Below are 19833 nucleotides of genomic sequence, written 5' to 3' on the forward strand. Positions count from 1 at the left end.
CCCCATCCCTTTTTAAATTCTTTATTTTGAGACAGGGTTTTGTAAGTTGCTTAGGGCCTTGCTAAGTTGCTGAGGATGAACTTGTGATCTTCCTGCTTCAGCCTCCTAAACTGCTGGGATTATACACCTGTGTAATCTGGATGCTTTTTATTTCTGTTTCTCACCTGATCTTGCTGATCAGAACCTCTTAATACAAATAAATTTGAGTGGATATCCTTATCTTATTACTGATATAGGATAGATGTATTCAGACCTTTAACATCAAGTGTATATTAAATGTAGGTGTTTTTTTGTAGATACCTTTTATCAAGTTGAGGAATTCCTTTTCTACATTAGTTTTAGAGTTCTTATTAGGAGTGAATGTTGGATTTGTCAAATTCCTTTTCATGTTTTATGGCAGAAGTTATGGTAATTTGAGGTCTTGTTTTCTAATAAAGGGTTTCACTGTTGTAAATTTTTGCCTAACTGTTGCTTTATTGGCATCCTCAATTTTTACCCCATTCATGTCATAATATTTTCTACTTCTCTTTTGATTTTTTTCTTTGACCCAAGCTTTACTTATGCTATTTGCTTTCCAATTATTTAGAGATTTTTTAACAGACCTTTGTCTGTTTTTAATTTTTATCTTAATTCTATCGTGTTAAAAAAAAAAAAAACCTACTTTATACAATTTGGATCCTTTCAAATTTAGTGTCACTTGTTTTATAGTCCATGATGTGGTCTGTTTTGTACATGTTTCATGTGTACTTGCAAAAACTGTGTCATTTGCTGTTTGGTGGCTTAATCTATAAATATGTATTAGGTCAAAATAATTTATAGTATTATTTAGGACTTATTTATTTTTCTTATATACTGTCTGCTGCTTGATCAATTATTGAGGGCCATTAAAACCTCTAGTATAATTGCAGATCTGTCTACTTATACTTCTATCAATGTTTACTCTGTGTACTTTAAAACTTGTTATCAGAGGACAACAGTAAATAAATGTTGAAGATTATTGTGTCTTCCTGATTAATTGACCCTTTTGTCATGATAAAATGACCTCTTTTATTCCTGATAACATTCTTTGCTCTGAAATCAACTTTAATATTAAAATATCTACTGTAGTTTTCTTCTGATTATTGTTAGCATGGTATGTTTTTTCCCTTTTTCTATTCTTTTACTTTTAACTAGTTTGTATCTTTATGTTTAAAATACCTTTCTTGTTGGCATCAGATAATTGGGTCTTTTCTTTTTGTCTAACCTGAGAGTTGCTACCTTTACATCGGGGCATCATTTCATTTTTGACAGTTTTAGTTTGTTTGTCATCTTGCTAACAGGTTGAGCATCCCTAATCTCAAATTTGAAATTCTCCAGAATCCAAATTTTTTTGAATGCCGACATGATGCCACATTGCAAAAACTTCACTCTTGACTTCATATAATGGTTTGAAGTCAAATTGTAGATACCCAAAAAATACTGTATAAAATTACCATCTATCTGTGTGCTTACGATATATATGAAATACAAATAATTTCATGTTTAGACTTGGTTTCCATACCTAAGATATCTTATAATATATGTATGTATATTCTGAAATCAGAAAAAAATTGAAGTCTGAGCTGCTTCAGATTCTGAGCATTTCAGATAAGAGATATACAACCTGTATTTATTTTCTATATTGTCCATCTGTTTTTTCTTTTCCTCTTTTTTACTACCTTTTTAAGATGTATTATTTTTTAATGATACTTTTTATTTCCTTTGTTTCTTTATTAGCTATGATCTTTTATTTTGTTATTCTAGGGTTTACTGTACACATCTTTAACTTATAACAGTTTTACTGAATAATGGCCTCAAGCTACAAGAGAAGCCTAAAATACTGCATAGGGTTTGATACTATCCACAGTTGCAGATATCCACTGGGGTCTTGAATATGTCCTCTGTGGATAAGGGGAGACACTGTACAACCTCCGCAGTTTAGGATTGTTTTTGTTTTGGTGATGTATCTGAAGCTCGGCACATACTCAATAAATACTTGTTGTTTTGGTATTGAAGGGGACACAGAAGTGGGATAAAGTTCCTGTTCTTATAGTTTTTCATGGCACATGAGAAGAGATTGATGGACAAAGTTGTTACTTTTACATAATGCAGTATGGAACAGAGAGGTTATTTTGTTTAAAAGATTATTTGTTAAGTGTATGAATAAATCTGGACCTTCCTTCAGCAGATTATTCTTAGGTAGCTAATGACAATAACAGAAAATATAAGCTTTTAAAGGATAAAGTGGCTCCTAACATGTATATGGTAGTAGATACAATTATAGAGTATTGTGTCCCAACAACAATTTCTTAGTAAATTAGCATGCTGTAGTATGCAGATTTTCTAGCTAGGATAAATTTTTTTAAATATTTATTTTTTAGTTTTAAGTGGACACTGTATTTTAGGTGAGCACTCCACCACTGAGCCACAACCCCAGCCCCTCAAACCCAGGTTTAACTGTTAATACTTAACTCACTTACTTAGTAGGAAGTTAGTGAGATTTTTTAACAAGAAAGTAGATTAAAATATTTGTGCTAGGTAGAGTTCCTTCAGCATAAGAACTCCTTGTTTTTATTTTTGGAGTCTTTATCTTCATTGCTTTACATAATTCCTGGCACATAGTAACTATTTGTAATTGGAGAAAGTAAGGAAATGGCTTACCAGATATAAGATCCAACTTAATAATATATCTTAATATTGGATATACTAATGGAAATAGTTTAAGTGTATATTTAATGATGTGAAGGCTTCTGAGTAAGTAGTGTGGAAGTTCATTTTGTCATTAAAATGTGTGAAAATTCTGTTTAATGCCTGCCACATCTTAGGACTCCATAAATATTTTTTCTTTTCCTAATTTCATAAAATTGAGTAACTAGTTTTTTTGAGAGAAAATAACATCAGTTTAGATTGTGAGTGGAGTTAGAGGAGAAATATAATGTAACAATCTGATATTTTAAATTTTAATCTATTCAGACATGTACTTGGTTTATTTGTGGGTAGTTATTAACCTCATTTCAAAAAATTATTAGTTTATTTTGGTATTGAGGATTGAACCCAGAAGCTTTCTACCTCTGAGCTACACCCAACCCCCATTTTTTGTTTGTTTTAAAATTTTATTTTGAGACAGAGTCTCAGTTGCCCAGGCTGGCATCAAACTTGGAATCCTCCTGCTTCTACCTCCCAAGTAGCTGAGATTATAGGTGTGCACCACTGTGCTTGGCATTAACCTCCTGAAATTAAATAAATGTATTGGGTATCTAGTGGAAAAGAATGTGGCAATTGGTGTCTTTTCAAATCTTGTTTTCTTAACAGCAAAATAGAAAATATAGTTTGCATCAGTGGTGTACAAAATCTAACAAGTTATATTTAACTAGTAGGCTTTCAAATTTGGCATTATAACTTTCATACCACACTCAAATACTCAGATGCAAACATAGCAGACATATTCTATGTCTCTGCATGGTTTACTTGAAAAATAGAAGCAGTTGCTTAACTGGATGACTATGAAAATGGTCAATGCAGATTGATGGGCTTGAGTGCAGTAGATAGTGGATATGCAGATGGTGGTGTCTGTATCATTTGACAGGAGATGGCTGAGTCTTTAAAATTATTTCAGTGGAATGGCTTTGGTGTTGTTGCATTAAAGGGCATCCATTCAACCTCAGGTGCTGTACAGATGGCAAAGCTAAGCTAATATAGAAAAATGAGAAACAAGTGACTATTTAATGTACAGGAATGCATGATCTGCATCACAAATAAATGATGGTATTACATGCAGGAAACCTAGCCAGATGGCTGTACATTAAAACACATGACTCCTTGAGAGAATTAAGTACAGGCAATTTGCTCAGATTTTCTGCAGGGCTGCTGCATATTATATTAGGGCAGGGAGAACAAGAGATTAAGTGCTTTATTTATTGAAAGTGTTTAGGTGAAGTTGGAAGTTATTTAAGCTTAATCTGTTATCCATAAGTATTTAAATTGTCTCTTTGTGTGGGTGGGTAGAGGTGAGGAGGGACAGCTGGCTTTATAACAAAAGGATATAAGGAGCAAGATTTTTTGTTGAACCTGTGGACTACAGCTATCTTTTGGCCCACATGTTCCAGTTTTGTAAAGCTTTCCATTAGGCAGAAGTTTAAAATTTTTTGAGGACTACTAGTAAAAGTATTTATTTTTCAGTTTCAATGAAAATCAGCAGTGTCATATGGAAATTTTAAAGTGGGAGGAATTAATGTGTTGAGTCCTATGTACAATGGCACCATTTCGATGTTCAAATGTTAACATTTTTGTTTTCCAGCTTAAAGAAAGTGGTTATTGTACAGGTCATGAACCAGATTCCCTGGAATTCAGCACTGTGGGAGGATGGATATCTACTCGGGCATCAGGCATGAAGAAGAATATCTATGGCAATATTGAGGACCTGGTGAATTTATTTCTGTTTATATAATTGATTAGCATATAGGGATTATTATGAAGAGGTTCATCTTCATCAAAATATAGCTCTTTTGATTATAATGATGTGGTGTTTGTATGTGTGTATATATACATATGTGTGTGTGTGTGTGTGTGTGTGTATATATGAAATGATTAAAAGACATAATTGTAGTCATTATTTAAGAATGCCCTTGTCACATGATTAACACTTAAACTTTGTAGATATTTCACAGTATCCAACTTATGAAATACACAAATATTATTTACAAGCCTTATGGAAACTCAAAGATTTTAGTCCATTTAAGTATTTCAGCATTGCTACTATGTTACTTTAGGAGATTTTACATTTATTTTTCTGAAAAAATTTTAAAATTTTTTCAAAAATTTAATTAAAGGGCTATTTGAAATTGTTCTGTTAAGTAGTGATATGACCTGTAATGTTTAATGTGTTTACCATTTTGTTTTAGCTTATCTGGTGCCAATTTTCTGGGAGTCAGTGTGATAATAGTGTACCTGTAGGCATCCTAGTTAGGTATTAGGTATCATTTGTTTCATTGGTAGTTTTTCTAGTGATTAGTTATGTGATCTTACGCAAATTGGTTCACCATTCTAAACTTCAATTTTCCTTTCTATAAAATAGAATAATAAAATTCACTGCATAGAACTATTGTAAGGAGTAAAGGGCATGAAGGGAAAACACAGCAGAATCTCTGGTGTGCAATAGGTGCTTCATAAATGTTAGTTCCTTTATCTTCAGTATTTTGAGAGTAGTTCAAAAGAACTTTTAAGAGGGTATTAAAGTGACGTTCCTAACATTATTCCTGGACTTGTAAAGCTTTCTTTTTCAAATCTAAAGTTTCAACATTTTCAGTTGATGTGAATTTAAAATTTTTAATGAGATATATTTGTTCTTTGTAGTTAACACCCAGTAATTTAAGACTCTTGTCAGCTTATATTGTCAGCTCTTTAGAAATGTTTACATTATCCTGGTTTCTTCTTCCCCTCTCTCCCTTTCATTCTTTCTTTTTTTTCCCCGTTGAGGATACCCAGGGCCACATTCATGCTAGTAAGGGCTCTACTGCTGAGCCACACTCCAGCTTATGTGACCATGTTTGTTTTCTTTTATTGCAGACATTTTTAAAAATTACATTTTTCTTTTTTGTAACTAAAATAACTTTTTGTGTCTTGAATACTTTTTGTGTACAATAGAATAATTCAATTGCAGGGGAGAATATTTAACTTTTTTTTTTGCTATTAGATTATGAACTTTATCAGAGGTAGGCAAATACTTGATAAACTGTTAGATTTGGTACTGCCAAAGCATTTAATTTATTTTAGTCATTTTTTGGAGATAGTTAAGGGCCACAGATTATAAGTGTACATCCTAATGTACTTATCTGACAAGCAGTTACTAAGCACATTTTGTTTTTAATTTAATTTTTTTGCAACATCTTGTATCCTCTGAAACTATCTTAATTTTCATTGCTTTTTTGAAATCTCTACTAAAATTGATATATTTTTAATATCTGTGCCTGCACTGGAGCTCATGAAAAATATTACACTTTTTAGAAGTATTAACATTTCTTTAATCATTATTAGTGTATAAAGTATATTAAGTAATGATATTTTAACTTTGGAAAAAAGTTGAAAAGAGTTATTTGGTCTAACTTTTAATCTGAAGATTCAAAAGTCTTGAATACTTTTTTTTGTGTACAATAGAATAAACTTTTAACTTTAAATTTCCTGTCCCCCTTTGTTTCCAAGGACATTTTAAGGAATTCTAATTAAAGTTCAACTTGAGTTATCTTTTGATTTATTAGAAGTCTTTTCACCAAAGGATTTCCTAGCATTTTTGGTTACAGTTTCTTACACTGATGCTATGGAGTTGAAGCTCATGATCTTTAACAATAATCCACTGCCACTGTAAAAGGTGTTCTGCTATACTTTTTCATTATAAAGTACTGTTAGAAGGAAAAGTAGAATCCTACAGTAATAAAATCAAACTAAAAATTCTGAATTTCACAAAAGTAAATAAAGTGTGACATAGTAAGCATTTAGTTTTTAAAAGTTTTCAGAAGAAAATCCTTCTTTTAAAATCAACTATTATATGGATAATTTATGTAATTAGATAACAACTTGTTTTTATTTTAAGAATAATATATATACATATTATAAAAAATTACATGTTCTTTGTATATTAAATACATAGTCATTTCTAAGAATTTTAACATCTTTATATTTATTTTCCCAATTATTTTTCTAGGCATACCACAAACACATGAGTATATCTAGTTTTTAATATAAAAGGAATCATACTGTGTTTGATTTGTTCTTTAATTTTTGTTATCAGTGTATTAACATGAGTGAATGGAGGTGTACACCATCATTTAAAAAGGGTTCACATAATCTTTATGGATAATTCATGGTTTATTAAACAGTCTCCGTAGTTATTCTTGATTTTAAAATTACAGAAAACTGATAAAAATATCCTCTAATGTAGTTTCTTGGGCATATTCCTTTGTTTTAGTAGGCTCCCTGAGGTTGAATTGTTGGATCAAGAAATTTATACATTTTTAAGTCTTTGAATCCTCCAGCCAAATTGCCATATAACATGTTTGTACTGATTGATATTCCCACTAGCACTATGAGAATCTTTGTAGTTAACTGGGCCTTTTTGTTTATATTTTGTGTTTTAGTTTTGTGTGTGTGTGTGTATTTTTTTCTTTTTTTAATTGCTAGAGTGTAAACTTTGAAAATGTCTTCACTGGCACTTCTCATTTCTTATTTTGTGAATTGCTTATATGTCCTCTTTAGTGGTCAAAAATCCATTCTAAAAATGTGTTGGAGTTGTACCTCTTTCCAAATGAGATATTGAAACTGATTTTTAGAATGATCCTTCTTGCCCAAAATATTGACTTTCTTACCTATACAGTGCACTTACATATGTCTCTTGCTTTTTCTCTTTAACTCAGTTCTGTCTCTTTAAATCTGTCTATTTTTGTGGTACTTGAGATCTAATCCAGAGCCTGGTGCATGCTAGGCAAATGCTCTACCACTGATCTATAAGCCCAGCCCCATCTTCATTTGACATGATCATAATTGATATTTCATTCTTTTTTTTTGTGGGGATAAGGCAAAAATATTATTTTTCTTAGAATTCCAAGCGTGTAGCACAGTACCTGACATGAGTAATAGTGTTTCATAAAATACGTTTAAATAGCCAGGTGTAATGGCATATGCTTGTGATCCCAGCAGTTTGAGAGTCTGAGGCAGGAGGATTGCAGGTTTGAGGCCAACCTGGGCAACTTAATGAGAAATAAAAAAATAAATAAAATATATAAATATATAAAAAATATCATCACACATATACATGTATGTTATGTGTACGTATAGCATGTTATATACAATATATAGTGTATAATATATAACATAATATTATAATGTATATTATATAGTATATATAATCATATACTATATGATATAATAATATATTACTATATATACGAAGTTAATGAAAGAATGAGCCTGTTAAAGTAATATCTTCACTGTTGTTTGTTGTTTGAGTCCTTAGTTCTTTGTCATATGGATAACCTTGGACTAAATCTTTAATTAAAGAAGTATGTTTTTCTATTCTTAAGATGATGAATATATTTAAATCAGCTTAAATCAAGAGGCATATAATAATTTTAGGATTTTTCTCTCTTTTAGGTTATATACAAATTTTTATCTTTAGTCTAAGAATTACTAAAAGATACTAAAGTCCTAAAGGGCATCACAATCTATTGCTTAGCCCCACATTTCTTTTTTTTTAATATTTATTTTTTAGTTTTAGGTAGACACAATATCTTTATTTTACATTTATGTGGTGCTGAGGATCGAATCCAGTGCTTTGTGCGTGCTAGGCGAACATTCTACAACTGAGCCACAATCCCAGCCCCAGCCCCACATTTTAAAAGTAGTATTTTATATGAATATGCAAAATGTGTATATATATATATACGCACACTAATTCAATGGCTGATTCCTAGAATTTACAAACTGTATTGTATTAAACAGGTGGTTCATATGAAAATGGTAACACCTAGAGGTGTAATAGAAAAAAGCTGTCAAGGACCTCGTATGTCAACAGGCCCTGATATCCATCACTTCATCATGGGATCTGAAGGTAAATATAACTGCAGATTTATTATGAAAAAAAATACAGGTGACTCAATTTTGTGAAAAATCTATGTTATTTGATATCAGATCTTTGAAAGAAAGACATTTTATATACTTAAGGAATAGTAATTTTTTAAAAAGTTTTATTATTTTAGTATTTCATAAAGTTTTTATTATGAGAACATCGTATTTAACTTTCTTGTTCATTTTGCTTTTTTTCTGGAGACAGTGCATCTTTTTTAAATTACATTTTTTTCTTTCAGAATTTTTAATTAATTTTAGGAAAAGTAGGATGTAAAGTAGTTTAATATTGTGTACTATACTGTTTAATATCTTTACAGTTGTAAACATTATCTTGCTGTCTTATTTTTCTATAATTTTACCTTTTTTTTTACTATTTGATTTTTAGAAGACCTGAAATTAAATTCTGATTCACATCTTTATTAGTGCATTATACATAATAATAGGGTTCATTTTGACATATTCATCAATGCATGTTACATAATTTTCTTCATTTCAGCCCCCAGTACTTTGAGTCACATATCTTTTAAACCTGTTGGTCATTAAATTTTGCAAGTAGTATCCTTAGCTGGTTACTTAATGTTGGATAGATTAGAATGTAGTTCTTTAGGTCATTCTAAATATGTAGTTGCTATATAGATTAGAAGAAAATTAACCTTTTCTTTATGTTTCACAGACTGTAGGTAGATACAGTGAATTGTATGAATAAGCTAAACATGACCATAATTTTCAGTTCTTTGAATGGGAGGCTTGGAGAATTCAGAAAAATAAGAATTTGGAGAAACAAAATAATCTAAAACAAGAAATTATTTCTAAATTTGATAAATTAAAACAAGAAAGTGTAAATTGGCAAAGGAACTCATTTACTTTAGAGGTGGTCCAAGTAGAAAAAGATTTTAAGCTATATTGAGAAATGGAACAAGTAGTTATAATGAATTAAGATGTTAGAAGATAGATTACAATCTTTGATGGTAACATCAAAGAGGAGAAAAATGACAAAGTCTAGCTTTTGGTGTTATGATAAAGTGATATGATCTTTACCATATCACTAAAATTTGATAGACTCTTGTCCAAGGGTATAGCTTAGGTGTTTTGCATGATAATCAATGAGACTTTTGTTGAGATTTCTCACCAGTTTACTTAGTTTATTCCATTTCTGATCAGAATAATCTTCTAGGAAAAAACAGCTACATTTTTAATGAGAAAAATAAAATATTAAGTTTCTTTAAAATAATATAGTTGTCAAATATTTTTCTGGAAATTCTTACATTAATGCATTATCTAAAAGTTAACTAAAAGAATATAAATTTTGCTATTAGATTTCAAGGTAAATAAGAAATGGGTATTAAAATTCATATTTATTTACTTATTTATTTATTTGTTCAGATACTGGGAATTGGACTTAGGGGTGCTTTATCAGTGAGCATCTCCAGTCCTTTTATTTTTTACTTTATAGACAGTGTCTTCCTAATTTGCCCAGGCTGGCCTGGAACTTGCAATCCTCTTATTTCAGCTTCCCAAGTCACTGGTATTATAGCTGTATACCACTACTCTCCCCCTAAAATTCATAGTTTTTAATTTTATTATTGATATATACATAGTTGGAATTGAATCTATAAAATATAAATTATCTTTTTAAGTAAACTCTTCAGTTTTTTTTCTCAGTGTTTTAAAAATTCTGCTTGTTAGGTACTGTGCTAGCACATTTAAGGGCACTTAAGTATAGGTCATTACACAACAGTGTGATAAATTCTATGATTAAAGTAATTGCAGGAGAAATACAGATCAGGTCAGGTTGATGGGTATTTGAAGGCTTCTCCCGAGAAGCAATACCTAAAGTGGTTGTTGAAGGTTGTTAGCAGAAAATAATTCCAGGTCAAATATAGAAAGATGAACAGTATTTACTCTTTAAAAAACAACATAGAGACAGACTGAGAAGTGAGAAAACCCCATGTCTGCTTCATCATGAAACTGCCAATTTTTCAGTATAAGTAGGACATAAGGTTTAATTGCTTGGTAGAGTAAACAGCAGGTTATAAGGGGACTGGAGAGAGATTTAAGGTAGGAAAACAGTAAAGTAAGTGAAGAAATCTTCTAGGAAGATTTTTATACCTATGGAAAATAGGTATAAATAGTTAAGTGAGATTTTATTATGAATATGTATTCAAAATAGCATACTGATTTAAGAGCATGAACCATGAAGTCTGTCAGATTTGGATTTCAATTCTAGTTTTATCACTTGTGTTTCTGGGACTTTGTTTAAATTAGGTAATTATCTGTGTCAAATGTCCTCAGCTGTAAAATGAAAATAATAAAAGCATCCCTCTTCATAAATTTGTTGTGAGGATTTAATGTGATTGTGCTCAGCAATTAATAACACCAAATGTTAAGTTTATTACTGTTATTCTGGCTGTTTATTATTTTGATATCATTGATCTTTACCATTTATGATTCCTAATCACTATTTCAGCTTATATGCAAATATAGCATTATTTTTAAATAGGCTAGGAGATGACATGACTGAGAAAGTAAATTTATGTACATCATGTTCTGTTGCAAAATATATATATATTTATTTAATGGACAGCATGCCTTTATGGGTTTTTTGTTGTTGTTGTTGTTTTTAATGCGGTGCTAAGGATTGAACCCAGAGCCTCACACATGGTAGACAAACACTCTGCCACTGAGCTATAACCTACACCCTGTAAACCATTTTATCTACTTAATTGTAGAGCAAACAATAAATAAATAAAGACCATTTCCTGAGTTCTGGTATAAGTTATAGCTATAACCTATACCCTGTAAAATGTATTTTTATGTGCTGTTTTGAACTGCATATATAATAACCTTATGTCTTAAATGTGATCATAAACCTTTCCTGAAGGTTAAAAATATTTTTTTTCTTTTTCTTTTCCGTAATTAAATTATTTGATGACAACCTTGAATTTTTATTTCGTACCTGGGATTGAACCTAGGGGCACTTAACCACTGAGACACATCCCAGCCCTTTTTATTTTCTTTTGAGTTGGGGTCTTGCTAAGTTGCTGAGGGCCTCATTAAGTTGATGAGGCTGACTTTGAACTTGCAATGCTCCTGCCTCAGGCTCCTGAGCTGCTGGCATTACAGGTGTGTGCCATTGCACCTGGTAATCCTAAATTTTACATATGCCTAATAACCTGAAGTATAATGTGTTTGTCTTGTTTTGTGTTGTAAATTTTTCATGTTTTCTTCCAATAAGGAGTTTTCTTCTATTTTAGGTGCTCTAACATGATCAGTATAATGCAAATTACAATAAATATTCAAAGCATTATAAATGCTTTGCATTCTTTTCCTAACCATAGGATTTACTAATAATTTAACTTTCTTTTATTTGAAAGACAAAGTGTAATTTTGTTTTTTAACCTACTGATAATGCTTTTGTTTTAATGTTTGCTCTACAATTAAGTAGATAAAAATGGCTTATATCAATCCTTTTTTAAAGATTCACTAGTCATGTTTTAATTAAATAAAGATCATCCTTGGGTGTATTTCTCAGGAAAGGCACTTTGACCATTCCCTGAGTTCTGGAATGTTCTAAACTGGTTTTCTGTGACTTTGATACTAAGGACGGCTTGAATGGATACGTCTTTGGGTCATCCTTTCTCTAACTTTCTTGAAAATGCAGCTCCCCTATTATAATGCAGCTCCCTCAATAAATAATTTTATTTATTGTTTTTAAAAAAATGATACCAGTCTATTTCTCTTGCTTTTCATAGGTTGTTTTCTCTTTTTACCTGGAGGCCCAGGATTTTTTTTTTTCCTTTGTCATTATACTCTTAGAGTTTAAGTTGATTGGTTGGGTTATTTGCTGTAGTAGTATCTAGTAGACCTTTCCAATGTATAGACTCACGTCTTTTATTTCTAGCCAATTTTTTTGGATTGTAACGTTAAATATATTTTTTTAAAATTTCTATTTAAAAAATAAAGGTATTTTGGGGGGGCTGACAGTGTGGGGACTCAGTGGTAGAGCGCTTGCCTAGCATGTGTGAGGCACTGGGTTCGATACTCAGCACCACATTAAAAAAAAAAAGTGTTTTATTATTTTGATTTTTATTCTTTAGGGACGCCCATTATACATATGTTTGAATTCTTTTGCTTTCCAATTCACCCACTTTTTCTCTGATTTCTTTATTCTAGTGTCATTCGTTGGCTATTTTTCTGCTTTTTAAAAATACCCTTTAGTAAGTTTTCATTTAAGTGTATCTCCTATTCAGTTACCTTATAATTTAACCGTCATTTTTTAGGTGCTTTTTAAAATTGTTAAATTTTAAATTTTAAATTGCTGTATTTCTTTCCCAAATTTGATGGTTGGTTTTATTTCTCCTAGGGTTTTTTAAATTTGTTTTTAATTTTTGTGTTTCTAATTCTCTGTTTGTGTTTAGTATTCCCAGTAGCTTGTTTGGCAATATTTAATTCCTTTTGAATTGTTGTATTGCACTTCTTCTCAAGATCATGATTGGTTTGTGGAATGGGATTTTTTTTCTGCATACTATTATTTGTATTTTCTGACTTTTTTGCAGTATTTCTTCTTTTTTTTTTTTTGTACCGGGAATTGAACTTAGGGGCACTCAACCACTGAGCCACATCCCCAGCCCTATTTTTTAAATTTTATTTAGAGACAAAGTCTCACTGGGTTGCTTAGTGCCTTACTAAATTGCTGAGGCTGGCTTTGAACTCGTGATCCTCCTAAGCCTCCGGATCTGCTGGGACTACAGGTGTGCACCATTGCCCCCAGCTGCAGTATTTTTTTTTTTTTAATGTTTTTGCTCTGTTTTTTTTTCTATTCATATTTATTACTTTAAATAGGTTTCTAGTATGGTAGTGTTTTTTTCCCCATGTTCTGTCCTCTTTTGTGCTGTTTGTTTTTTGTGGTAGTTTTATTGAGGCAAAGGATGGCTGTCTTTTCCCATTCTTTTTCTTTACTGCCTTGTATCTAAAGAGTCTCAGAGTCTCTCTCTCTCTCTCTCTCTCTGTGTGTTTGTGTCATTTGTATTTCTCCAAGGCTGTAATTTTTGGTTCTTCACATTTTCAAATTCCACTTTGTAGTCAGGCTGTGGACTACTGAGGTCTTGTGCAGTCTTCTGTTTTTATTGGCATTATTTGTCGTGCATTTACTTTCTGGGTGTAATTTTGTCTGTGCTTCTTCCAAGTCCTCAATTACCCTCTTTGTTTTGTGATCTTTTAATCCTTCCCTTATTCACTTTTTAGCTTGTAGCAGCTGGAAAGCTGCAGGAGGTCTGTTGGAGTTTTTTTTCTTTTTTTCCTCAAATTCCTTAGAGGTAATTTGAAGGTTGCAGGGTTCTTTAAACAAAAGAAGTTCTTTTAAAGTTCTTTTAAACAAAAAACATTTGTAATACTGAAGTTGTAGGCCTTGTGTGACTTGTTTTCCATGTTGATTTTTTTTGGGGGGGAGAGGGTAGGGGAAACATAAAATGAGAGGGAAATTTCAGAATCAAATGACTGTCATTATTCCTAATCAGAAGGTTACTTGAGTATATTTTATGAAATTATGAAAGATTTTAAATTTGCTCCAAGCAAATACATGCATTTTATAATAAATAGCAATCAAAGCTTCATGTTTCCTCAAGAACAAAAATTATATTTGAAAATCATAAAACAAAATGTTGAAAGTTATTGCAGTCTATTTTTTAAATATAAGCATGTGTTTTTAAACATAAACATAATATGTAAGCCTCAGTGGTGTCACATTTCCATGAAGTTATTTTGTAAACAGTTATATAAAGTATATATAAAATATTGGCATAAGATGTGTATAATCAAGTGATAAATAATCTATGTAGTTTTATATCTCACTATTGATCTAATATTCCCAGAACAAAAGAATTAATAAAAATTAATTAAATAAAGATACCATAGAAATGGGCCTTTTGATGAAGTGAATTTGGACATATCCATTTTTGATTGGCTTAATTTCAGTATAAGTCTAAATGGAAGCCGTCCCCATCAAACTACATTTGGGACCTGGGTGGATTTTGATCTCATAGTGAGAGAGTAATGAACTGATACATGACAAGTTGCATAGACTCACCTTGATCACTTCCTTGGCCTTGGAATAAGACAATAATTTATTTTACACTAGATTTTAAAAATCTCATAGTGTTATGGTGGGCTTTACTACTTTAGGGTGTGTATCTTATATAAAACAATATGGATATATAGAAATTTGAGGCATGCCTTCATTTTATTAATACTTAGGAATTTTGAGAATTTCAAAAAACCTTTATGTATGTATAGAGATACATACGTATTTTGAAATAAGCTTTTTGAGTAATAACATTTACATTTACAAAATTCAGATATGTAGAAGTATGTACAAAATTCAAGATGTGTATTTGTCCAGAGTCAACACTATTGTAATATATATCCTCTATTGGTTGATGTTTAAGTAGTTTCCATTTTTTTCCTTTGGATCATATTTTGATTATGGTGTTGTGATTCAGAGAAATATTTTTAAATTACTTTATTAATCAGAAGTAAGAAAATATGTCAAAATATGTCAAAAATATGAGAACTGGGAGTTCAGTTTTTAAAAAGAAAAGTTTCTTGTCAAAAGTCAGGGTTTGTATTGACCTTCCCTAAATGAATTTAATCTGGTGAAACTTGAATTTCAGAAAGCATTTTAAAAGATTTTCTGTAGCCTATGGATAGATTAGAGTAGGTGGATGAGGTGATTCATGTGTTTAGGAATTTATGCCTGACAAGTTTTAAATTTGTTTGTAGAACTGACTTTGAACATCAGGTGTTAATTCCAAGACTACTAGGAAACTTGTAAAAATGTTGAAAGGGTAAAAACATTTAAAACTAAGTTTAGTGACTGTGTCAGTATTCTGGAAGGAAATTAGCAACTTTAAAAACTGTCTTGATAATATAGAATAGTTGTGATAGATAATTCTGTGCTGATGGGTGAGAAGACAGCATAGTACTCACCTGTCAACCTTTTGCCCCTTTCTGACAAAAGACTAAAAGTTCACCCCAAAAAGAAACCCTGTCCTTTTTAGCTATCAGTACCCCCACCCTGTGCTCACACTCACACACCTCCATGCCCTGAGCAACTACTTTTTGTCCCTATAGATTTGCTTTTTCTGGACATTATACCTAACTGGAATTATATATGTATAGTTAGTGTTTTTGTGACTTCTTTTACTTACTATAATGTTTTAAAATTCAGCTGTTGTAGTACATATCAGTAGTACTTCATTCCTTTTTATAACTGAATAACATTTCATTGCATGGATATACTACATTTTGTTTATCTATTTATCAATAACGGACATTTGGGCTCTTTTTACCTTTTGGCTATTATCAGTTATGTTATGATAAACATCCTTGTACTGATTGTTGTGTGGACACAGTGTTTTCATTTTTCTTAGATATATATCTGAAGTGGAATTGTTGGTCACACAGGTCATCATCCTGAGTTTTATAGTTCAAAGAACATCCAGACTATTTTCCTGCATGGCTACATCATTTTATTTTCCTACAAGCAGTTTATGAGAGTTCCAAATTTCTTTACATCTTTGCCACCACTGTTATTTTCTGTTTTTTAAAAATTTATAGTCATATGAGTGGTGGCGACCTGGGAGCTCATTCTTAATTAGCATTTTTTTTTTTTTGACTAATGATCCTGAGCATCTTTTTTTTTTTTCATGTGTTTATTGATCCCTTGTATATTTGCTTGTATATGTCTATTCAGAATATTTGCCTACTTTTTGGTTGGTTATTTATCTTTATTATGGAATTATAAAAGACTTTATTCTGGGTATGAGTCCCTGTCACGTAAATGATTTGCAAATGTTTTCTCCCATTCTATAGATTTCTTGCTTGTGTCTTTGAAGCACAAAAGTTTTAAATTTTGGTTGAGTCAATTTTTTTTTTCTTTTGTGGCTCTCATGTTTTGGGTATCATATCTAAGAATATAATGACAAATCCAGGGTCCTGATGATATACCGTCATAGCTGCTTCCCAGAAATTTATAGTTCTAGCTTTTATATTTAGATCTTTGGTCCATTTTGAGTTGCTTTTTGTATGTGGTGTGAGGTAAGCGTTCAACTTCATTGTTTTGTATATAGATATCCATTTATCCTAGTGCCATTTTTTTCAAAATGGCATTATTGGAAAGTCTTGGCACCCTGTCAAGAATTAGCTGACTATAAAAAAATGGGTTTCTTTCTGGATTCCCAGTTCCATTGATCTCTGTCGGTCTTATGCCTGTACTATACTGACTTGTTTACTGTTTTTTTTAGCAAATTTTTAAATTGAGAAGTGTGAGTTCTCCTTTCTGTTGTTGTGGGTTTTTTTTAATATTCTTTTAGTTATTCTGGATCACTTGCAGTTCCATAAGAACTGATTTATGGGTGTTGATTTTTTATCCTGCTGCTTTGCTGAATTTATTTAATTAGGTTGTTAATTTCTACAATGAAGCCATCTTGGATTCTGTTAGGGATTACATTGTCTTCTGAGAAGTGTCTGTTCAATTCCTTGACCCATTTGTTGATTGGGTTATTTGTTTTTTTGGTGCTAAGATTTTTGAGTTCCAGTTTTCCCAGCACTATTTGTTGAAGAGGCTATTTTTTCTCCAATGTATGTTTTTGGTACCTTTGTCTAATATAACTGTAGTTAGGTGGGTTTGTCTCTGTGTCCTCTATTCTGTACCATTGGTCTACCAGTCTATTTTGGTGCCAAACCATGCTATTTTTTGTTATTATTGCTCTGTAGTTTAAGGTCTAGTCTACTGATGCCACCTACTTCACTCTTCTTGCTAAGGATTACTTTAGCTATTTTGGGTCTCTTATTTTTCCAGATGAATTTCATGATTGCTTTTTCTATTTCTCTGAGGAATGTCATTGGGATTTTTATCAGAATTGCATTAAATCTATATAGTGCATTTGGTAGTATGGTCATTTTGACAGTATTAATTCTGTCTATCCAAGAACAAGGTCTTTCTATCTTCTAAGGTCTTCTTTATTTTTTTTCCTTTAGTGTTCAGTAATTTTCATTGTAGAGGTCTTTCACCTCTTTTGTTGATTCCCAAGTATTTTTATTTTATTTTTTTGAGGCTATTGTAAATGGGATAGTTTTCCTCATTTCTGTTTCAGAGGATTTGTTACTGATATACAGAAATGCCTTTAATTTATGGGTGTTGATTTTTTTATCCTGCTGCTTTGCTGAATTTATGTATTAGAAGTTTTCTGATGAGATTTTTTTTGGATCCTCTGAGTATAGAATCATGTCTTCAGCAAATAGTGATAGTTTGAGTTCTTCTTTTTCTATCTATATCCCTTTAATTTCTTTCATATGTCTAATTGCTCTGGCTAGAGTTTCAAGAACTACGTTAAATAGAAGTGGTCAAAGAAGGCATCCCTGTCTTGTTCCAGTTTTTAGAGGGAATTCTTCCCATTTTCTCCATTTAGAATGATGTTGGCCTTAGGCTTAGAATAGATAACTTTAACAATGTTGAGATATGTTCCTGTTATCCCTAGTTTTTCTAGTGTTTTGAACATGAAGAGGTGTGGTATTTTGTCAAATGCTTTTTCCACACCAGTTGAGATGATCATATGATTCTTTTCTTTAAATCTATTGATGTGATGAATTACATTAATTGATATCCATATGTTGAACCAACCTTGCATCCCTGGTATGATCCCCACTTGATTGTGGTGCACCAACTTTTTGATATGTTTTTGTATTCGATTTGTCAGAATTTTGGCATCTATATTCATTAGAGATATTGGTCTGAAGTTTTCTTTCTTTGATGTGTCTGTGCCTGGTTTTGGAATCAGGGTGATAATGGCCTCGTATAATGAATTTGGAAGTGTTTCCTCTTTTTCTGTTTCATGAAATAATTTGAGGAGTATTGATATTAGTTCTTCTTTGAAAGTCTTGTAGAACTCAGCTGTGTATCCATCTGGTCCTGGGCTTTTTCTTGGTTGGTAGGCTTCTGATGGAGTCTTCTATTTCATTGCTTGAAATTGATCTGTTTAACTTGTGCATATAATTCTGATTCATTTTGGGCAAACTGAATTATAGGACTCTAGAAATTTGTCAGTGCCTTTGATATTTTCTGTTTCATTGGAGTACAATTTTCAAAATAATTTCTAATTATATTCTGTATTTCTTTAGTGTCTGTTGTGATATTTCCTTTTTCATCGCAGATGTTAGTAATTTGAGTTTTCTCTCTCCTTCTCTTTGTGAGCATGGCTAAGGGATTATCAATTATTTATTTGTTCAAAGACCAATTTTTTGTTTTGTCAATTTTTTCATTTGTTTTTTGTTTGTTTCAATTTCATTGATTTTAGCTTTTGAGTTTAATTATTTCCTGTCTTCTGCTAATTTTGGTGTTGGTTTGTTCTTATTTTTTGTGGGCTTTGAGATATAATATTAGGTCATTTATTTGTTGACTTTTTCTTCTTTTATGTAATGAACTCCATGCAGTGAACTTTCCTTTTAGTACTGCCTTCATAGTGTCCCAGATATTTTGATATGTTATATCAGTGTTCTCATTTACCGCTGAGAATTTTTTAATCTCCTCCTTGATGTCTTTTGCAACTTATTTTTCATTCAGTAACGTATTGTTTAGTCCCCAGGTGTTGGAGTAGCTTTTATTTTTTATTTTATCATTAATTTCTAATTTCATTTTATTATGATCTGATAGAATGCATACTTTTTTGTATTTGCCAAGAGTTGCTTTGTGGCATAATATATGGTCTATTTTAGAGAAGATTCCATGTGCTGCTGAGAAGAATATATGTTCACTTGCTGAAGGATGAAATATTCTATATATGTCAGTTAAGTCTACGTTATTGATGTATTATTGAATTCTGTAGTTTCTTTGTTCAGCTTTTGTTTGAAAGATCTATCCAGTGGTGAAAGAGATGTGTTAAAGTTACCCAGAATTATTGTGTTGTGGTCTATTTGACTCTTGAACTTGAGAAGAGTTTGTTTGCTGAACATAGATGCTCCATTGTTTGGTGCATATATATATATATATATATATATATATATATTTATAATTGTTATGTCTTGTTGATGTATGGTTCCCTTGAGTAGTATGTAGTGTACTTCTTTATCACTTTTGATTAATTTAGCTTGAGAGAGAGAGATATATATATATATATATATATATATATATATATATATATATAT

At 31.2% G+C, this 19833-nt stretch overlaps 1 protein-coding gene across 2 annotated transcripts in view; it reads left to right on the forward strand.

Moving 5' to 3' along the window:
* The window catches only part of LOC107136658 (alkyldihydroxyacetonephosphate synthase, peroxisomal-like), a 58380-nt gene that overhangs the window by 30531 nt on the left and 8016 nt on the right, over window positions 1–19833 (forward strand). For both annotated transcript variants that reach the window (XM_015478950.2, XM_048812546.1), the window contains exons 9-10: window positions 4316–4441; window positions 8509–8617. In XM_015478950.2, coding sequence (XP_015334436.2) covers window positions 4316–4441; window positions 8509–8617 — 235 coding nt within the window. The remainder of the gene's footprint in view (window positions 1–4315; window positions 4442–8508; window positions 8618–19833) is intronic.

This window comes from Marmota marmota, unplaced genomic scaffold (genome assembly GCF_001458135.2).
Source record: "Marmota marmota marmota unplaced genomic scaffold, marMar, whole genome shotgun sequence".
NCBI classification, from domain to species: Eukaryota; Metazoa; Chordata; class Mammalia; order Rodentia; family Sciuridae; genus Marmota; species Marmota marmota.